General features: G+C 47.0%; 1 protein-coding gene across 2 annotated transcripts in view; it reads left to right on the top strand.

Annotated features, from left to right (window-relative positions):
- The first annotated feature begins 370 nt into the window (after window positions 1-370).
- Window positions 371-7,538, top strand: part of WDR59 (WD repeat domain 59) — a 50,293-nt gene continuing 43,125 nt past the window's right edge. For both annotated transcript variants that reach the window (XM_086469032.1, XM_086469031.1), the window contains exons 1-3: window positions 371-424; window positions 4,150-4,199; window positions 6,150-6,285. In XM_086469032.1, coding sequence (XP_086325158.1) covers window positions 371-424; window positions 4,150-4,199; window positions 6,150-6,285 — 240 coding nt within the window. The remainder of the gene's footprint in view (window positions 425-4,149; window positions 4,200-6,149; window positions 6,286-7,538) is intronic.

The raw sequence follows: 7,538 nt of genomic DNA, 5'->3' as shown, positions 1-7,538 counted from the left end.
GCTCACAGAGACGTCGCTGCCCAGGCGGGCGCTGCCCCGCGGAGCACAGGCCTCCTCGACCCCCCACCCCCCCGCTCCGCAAGGGCCTACAGCAGGGCAGGAACGACCCGGAGGCCACTGCAGCTAGACACCTCCGGGGAGGCCGGGCCCACGCCAGCCTCGCTCGGGCCGTGAGGCCCCGCCGGCTCCTCGGGACACTATGCCCCCGGTTCACTGGGAGGGGGAGAATGTGTTGGGTTGGGGGTGTGGGGTGCGCGGGCAGGACTACATTTCCCAGCCGCCCCCGCGCGGTGCCCTCGTGTGCGCAGGCGCGGTGCCGCCGGTTCCTCCCCTGCCCCGCTGGCGTCCGGGGTTGCTGGGGCGGCCCAAGATGGCGGCGCGCTGGAGCAGCGAGAATGTGGTGGTGGAGTTTCGCGACGCCCAGGTCGGGGGGGCCGCCGCTGCTGCCGGGGGGCTGCCGCTCTGACCGGCCCTCGGGGGGACGCCCCGCACGGGCGCGGCCGTTACCCTGAGGGGCGGGAGGGGGTCCCGGCCCGGCCGGGCTCGGCCGCTCCGCGGGGCCTTTCGCCGGTTGTGGACGGGGCTGAGCCGGTCTCGGAGGCGTTTGCGCGGAGATAATGCCTTGATTCACGAGGCACTTTATTTCTAATCTTAATTAGATCTCGGAATATTGTTTTAAATCTATTGGCAGGCCTAGCAGAAGGTATTACCACTTCCCACACATCTTTCCTCTGAGACCATTATAGCTACTTTCTCGGCTGTGGTATAAATTGTTGAGTATTGCTCGATTAGCAGGAAAAGGGGGGTAGATTTTTTTGTGAATAGTAAAAAGGTCAGCTTTTGTCTTTAAAGTTGCTGGATACAATAGAGCTCCCCTCAGAGTTTGCTTGTGTGCTTTCCTAGAAGCTATTCCAAGAAACATGTTTTTTTAAGACATTGGCAGTTGCTTAGCAAAGCTTGTTATGATAGGGCAACTATGAACTACTTCAGCAGGAAACTCAGAAAGATTAAAAAAAGTAGTTCTGGAAACTCTCCCATCTTCTCGTTTGTCCTCTTGTGCTGCAGCAATGTCAGCTTGGCACTCACCATTGTGAATAGGGACATTGAATCTTGTGTACTTCATCCAGCCTACCCTCTGTAAACTAACAAAGCTTTTTGCTTTTATATGTCAAAAGCTTTGTATTGGTTTTGTTTTCCTCCTGGAATAAATGTTAAAGCAGCCTTGTCTGCTGGTGAAGATTTGCTCTCAGGAAACTGGTAATGAGATACGAAGGTACGTCTTCCTAGATCACGGATTCAAATCACATTTGGCTCAGGAGATACGTGGCCTCATGACTTGATTGCTTATTCATAACGACTGGTGTGTGGGAGCAGAGAGGGGAGAGAACATCCTCTTCTGCAGCATTTGGTTTCAGTCTCGCTGTTGTGCAAGCTTATACCTTAATAGAGAGGTTAACCACTGGTATTTCAGTTGCTTTGGTGTGCTCTGGTGTGATCTTTCTAGAGCCGTTCTGACCTGTCTGCTCTCTCTTACGAAACCAGAGAGCTTCAGTGGCTGAGGCTGCTAGACTACTGCTTCAAGCTAAACTCATTTATGTGTTGTGCTTGAGCTTTTTTTAGGAGTCTACACGAACATTTTGGCAGATGGGAAACCCAGGCTTGAGAAATTGAAACACCTTGGCTGTAATCATCCTGTACCAGGCTTGAGCTCTGCCTGTAGGCCATGCTGTCTCTAAAATCCCTACCCCAAACCCAACTTAAATGGAAACAAGAGTCAGAAGAGTGGGCAGCTGTTACATTTATAGCCTGTACATGTTTGCAAGCACTACAGTTGTGTTTGTTCGCTGTACCAGAGTGTGTTGTGTGAAAATGACAGCACCCAACCTGTAAGGCTTCAGAAAATCTCTGGGTAGTTTGGGGCCAGTATTGCCTACAAGTGTCATCTTTCTGTACGAGCTGACAGAGGTGGCAGTCTCTGACTGTCCGCACTATCAAAAGGAGAGTAAAGCTTGCTGCATCAAACAGTGCAATAGTACCGTTTGTAGCAACTTGGCATGCAGATGGGAAGTTAGGTATGCAGGGAACTGATCTTTCTTGCTAAGAGTTTGCAGCTCTTAAAAAACAGTATAGCCTTGGCAAATGGGGTTGGTCTGTTGCCTTTCAGATGGAGAGAATGAAGCTGGATTCAAAACTAATGGAAGTTCAGACATGAAAAGGTGTTTTCCTTGACTTGCCTAGCAGAAATCAAGTGAAATGCCAAAGTAGACATTTGAAATCTGAGAAGATGCTGCCTGGGCTGTGGGCTCAGAGCTGGTTTTCAAACACGTGGTATTCCTACTGTGTTTATTCACATAATTGTTACTCGTAAACAGGAATTCTAGCTATCCTGATTGTTGGTTTAGGATAAAAGCTGCTTTCAGATTGGTTTGTTCAGTTTCAACTCCCTCCTTCTGGAAGTCTGCTGTGAAGACTGACATATTAAAATACCCAGCACATTAAATGACAGCTTTGGCTTGTTTTTTTTTTCCTGTTGTCTGGATAAGACTGTAGTATTGTAGGGTACTGTTTATTGTCATAAAATGACTTCATTTGCGACCCACCAGAGTAGCAGCCTGATATGTGAAGCTTTTTCCTTCATTCTAATTATTCGTTATGTTTTATGATGTTTGGTTTCTGGAAAAACAGTTTACCAATGTTCATTTTTAAAAACAATTTGTGAGGATTTGTGACATCCTGGTATCAACACCAGAAAAAATAAACTCGTATATGAAACTATCAGTCGCCTTAAATTGATGGGTTTGTTTCTGTCCTGAGGAAAAATGGCCACAGCTGTATGAAATACGTCAGCTGACTAGCTCTTCATCACATGAGAAAGTTCTGGTTCCAGTAATGGCTTTAGAATTCCTCAGAAGTGAAATATGTGTCATCTGGGAAAACTTCCTTCTCCTGCTTGCTTTTTTTTAAAAATAAATTTAATAACCCATTTTGTTTTCCAAGGTGCTTTGAAATCTAGGAAGCTGGAATTATTTCTTTACCATTTACAGGTTTTAAAATGAGGTTCTTGTTTACAGCATTAGTTTTAGGACTAGGAAAACCTTGCCAGAAGACTGGATTTGCAGGGGATGGGGCCCTGGTTGGGAAAACTAGGGGTTTGTGGTGGTTATTCTCCTGTCAAGTGTGATTGAGATGGAGTGGGATTGCCGTATTGTCTGTCTGGTTTTAGTGACGCTTATAAGTAGTAGCTGTGGGACGTCCTGAAATCTTGTTACAGCCATGCTGAGAGAACTTAGCAGAGTCCTGAGCAGCAGCAGAGACATCCTGAGCCTTCAGAGAGGTAGCTTTGAAGATGGTAGCGGTTAGTTTGAAGTATATGGGATATATTCTGATTTTGTACTATGAATGCTAAAAACTGCATGGAAGTCATATCTATGTTTATGGGCCGAACTGTTCAGCTTTCCAAGTAAAATTTTCTTTTATTCTCTTGGCAATTAAATGAGATGATTGGCCAATTCTATTATGAATGAAAAGAGAGGGAGACAACATTCAAAGTCTGTTTTATTTTGTTTTTTCTTCTTATGGCATTTAACTTATCTCTTAGCCTTTAAAGGCAATGCCGAAGTAAATTGTGATGCCTCTTAGCCATCTCTCATTTTTGGAGACCAGCCATACACAAATGATTGCACTCCTATCTCCCTGTACACATATAATTAAATCTGGCCCTGCAGTGGAAGAGAGAGAGACTGAGAAAGCTCTGGGCAGGAGCAGAGGCTGATTAATACGGATTATTAGAGATTGCTGATTGAAAGCCTGCAGCTGGGATTGCCATAGTGGGGAGAAGGGAGCAAGGTCTCAGTGCTTGTAATGGTGTCTGCCAGGTCTTGTCTTCAGTGGACTCTAACAAAGGTGTTTTCTGTGCTATCCTGCATCTCAGAATCAACCACTATGCCCCGTCACCCTTCTGTGCTTCTTAAAGGAGGGGTTACTTCTGCCATCCCTGACAGATACCAGCCTTGGCTCTTACCATAGCAGTTTATACCTTGAAGATGAGCTGGCAGGTTTTCCTGAGCTCCTCCCCAAAGCTGTGTGGTTGACCGAGAAGCTGACCTGACAGGTATAATTTAGTTTTGTTCTCTTGTTTCTCTTTAACAGGCGACTGCGATGTCAGTGGATTGCCTGGGACAGCGCGCAGTACTCTCAGGGTGAGTGTGACAGTCCCCATTAGAAATGTATGACAGTCATTTCCACAAGCCACATCAGCAACCTTCAGGCTGACCTCAATTGAAGGGCTGATGTATTGTTTCAGAAAGGTACAGCTGAATTCTTTTCGAGGCTTGATGAAAAGGATTCTGGGTCACATTTCCAATGGGATACGGAGTGGAACGCCAGCAACAACAGCACAATAAAACACTGTCGTGGCTTTCCTAATACGTGCTTTCCCAAATCCACTTGTGGGAGGTGGAACATCATGAAGTACTGTTTGGATTCTGCTTGAAATACATATTAAATAATTTCCTTAAGATAAAATTTGCCCCAAACATTCCCATGGTGTACTTGGGCAGAGGAGCCAAGCTCTCTGACCTGCTCCTCTCCTGGTTCAGCACGGGATGATACTCCACAAGAGCAATAGGTGATGTAGACTCCAAGCTGCCAGAGCTCCCAGGAGGGCTTGGTGTGACGTAGCCATCTCCACAGCAAGTCTTCAAACAGCTCAACAGTCGCCTGCCCAGCTGCCACCTTTCAATACTAAGAGCTATTCCTGTCCCACTGTCAGTGACACGATTACCACACCAATTAGGATGTTCACTTCAAATTCAGGATCACATGGGTGCAGCTGACCTTTGGTCAGTCTTAGAGGAAATGGGTCCTTTGATACAACTTGGAAGGTCTGCTTGCTTCTGTGTGAACCCTTAGTCCATGGCCCTGCGTGCCAGAATAACTGGCTCAGCAGCTGGTTTGAGTCTCAACTTGATGCCTCTTGCTCTTTATGGTTGCCCAGTTTCACAACTTGCTTATGTGGGCCAACATCAAGCTGGGGACAGCCTGTCTGCGATTCAACATCACGTCTGTGGCACTCTGCTTTTCAAGCTTCTCCTCCATGCTCAGCAGCCCTTCAGGATTTGCCTCCTTTCTTTAAGGCAGCTGTGTGAGAGCCTCAAAGGGCTCAGCATCTTCAGCTTTCAGAGCAGGGACCCCTGAGGACTTTGGTCTGGAAGGGCAGCAAAGATGTTCTTTATGTTCCTTCTCTTGGGAAAATTCACAGCGCTCGGAGCAGCTGCCTGCTTGCTACGCAGCTGACATCTGTGATGCTGGTGTGGTTAATTATGTATGGTTCAATATGTTTTAGTACTGGTCTTCCATCAGAGTTCAGCTGGCTCACAATTATTTCTGGACGGTTTATCTTGCTTGTAAGATGAATCACGCAGTGGAGGGAATGATACCTTGCCTGGCTTTGTGGGGAGTTGGTCACATCCAGCAGGATATATGAGCTCAGGTTTAGCATCATGCAATTATATCTCTGCTGCATATAGGATTAGCTCAGGTAAGTAATGTCACCAGATCAGTGCAGTGCTGTGTCCACCCACATTAATAAGCTGCTGCAGCTGAGCTAGCTCTATGCAGGTGTACTATACTGTCTGCGGAACCAAGCCCCCCAAACTGTGCAGTGTGGAAAGATGCAGCCACGTAGAATCATCTTATGTTTGTCAAGGCTCATTAACTCTTGCTGAGAGCAACCTCTCCAGACTGAAGCTGGCTCCTGCAAAGCCACTGTGTTGCACTCCCAGCCCTGAGCCACCTCAGCTCTGTGGCTGCAGCATTAGGCCAGCAAAGTGTATTTGGATGTGTTTGCACCATTTCCCACCGCTTCCTTTTGTATCCTAGTTATCTGGGGTTTTCCGTGGTCTGAGCTACCCATTGCATTTGCAGATCCTGTCTTATTTCAGTGTCTTTTTTTTTTTTTTCTTTTTAACATAGCCCTCTTTGAAGTATGTGGTCGAATGTAGTGTTCTCAGGAGTAGTATTTTCATCCGCCTTGTCAAACGCTTCTCTTCTTTGGTTCTCTAGGCACAAGACTGCGGTCTCTGTGTAAGCTTGGGGTTTTGAGATCAGTCCTGTGTGATACAGCCTCTTTATGTCTGTGTGTCTTGCAGCCGCCGCTTCCTCTACATAGTCAACCTGGATGCACCAAATGAGGGTCATCGAAAGATCTCCCGACAGAGCAAGTGGGACATTGGGGCAGTGCAGTGGAACCCGCACGACAGCTACGCATACTACTTTGCAGCTTCGGTAAGTTCACTCATTTAAAAGCTGTAACTCATCATCTTCCCCGGTCTTTCACGGGTGGACTTCTGCAGACTTGGACGGCTGTATGTATGGAGCTGGCACTGGCATGCTTCTGCAAGTCACATTGCAAGATCAAGGCTTAACTCCGGTTTACTGTCAGTGAGGTATTTGGCTTGATGGCTGTCAGTTATTGGTCAGTCAGTGTTGAATCTAGTTTTGCTTGCTTGTCTTTTATAAAACACCTCACCAAGTAGATCAGTCATCCAAATGGTCCTTTTCTGGAAGGAAGGGGGGTTGTGCTCTCTTTCTGACTTCCATTCGGTTATGAGGTTTGTGCACTTATTGAATTTCTTGCTCTCTGCTGTTTTGTTTTCACCTCCTTGCCTTCCTGGTGGGATGTGGTGCACCAGGCAGTCTGTAAATAGCACGAGTCAATACTGTCTCACTGCTGTAACAGTCTAGGTTTGCAGGTGGGCAGGGACCAAGGCAGTGAGAGGTTCTTAGTCAGTGTATGGAGAAGTAAATAGGCTGGTCTGAAGAAGCAGTAGTGGCCATCTGAGACTTGAGTGCAGTTTTTAGCTCTGATCTTTACTCAGTCTGTCATGCTCTGTAGCTTGTTCACCCAGAGCCCTGAGCTTCTGCTAGCAGCAGTCTTAGCTGTGAACCCCAGTGCTGCAGCAACTGGCACTAGCTGGCTGCAGACTGTTCTCATGGTGAGGTGCCTTTGCTGCCATATTGCGTCTGTTTTTATAGCCTGAGGGTCCTGAAATAGCTGGGGCTGGAGAGGTTTAATCTATTTTTTTGAGAAAACACCTAGCTGAAGGTGGTTTCTTGGGATTTTTGTTCCTTTTGCTTCCTGGACTGGCTATGACTGAAATTAAAGGCAGTCATAAAAGTGGACCAGAGTTGTCAGTTAGGAGCATTTGCTTATTTGCTCTCTGACAACAGTGTGTCTCCACCCAGCTCTGGCATATGACTGACATCTTAAAGGTGCCTTCAGCAGCTCTCTGTTTCTGAGTGGACAGTTAGTAAAACTTGCAAAAAAGTGTCCTTCAGTGCCACTTCTGGAGAGTCTGTGAAAATGGAAACTAAATAAGGAAATGTGCTGTGCAGGCCACAAGTAGAGCAGGAAAGCTTATTTTCAAACACACTCTGAAGGCACTATCCAGTGATCGGTTAATGCTGATCTGAGCAGGACCCTGCTGCAAAGGGGAGCTGTGCCTGTCTCACCATCTGAGTACTCCTGTCTCCTGCTG

Source organism: Leptosomus discolor, chromosome 8, assembly GCF_034619465.1.
Source record: "Leptosomus discolor isolate bLepDis1 chromosome 8, bLepDis1.hap2, whole genome shotgun sequence".
NCBI classification, from domain to species: domain Eukaryota; kingdom Metazoa; phylum Chordata; class Aves; order Leptosomiformes; family Leptosomidae; genus Leptosomus; species Leptosomus discolor.
This window is presented reverse-complemented; position numbering and strand designations above follow the sequence as displayed.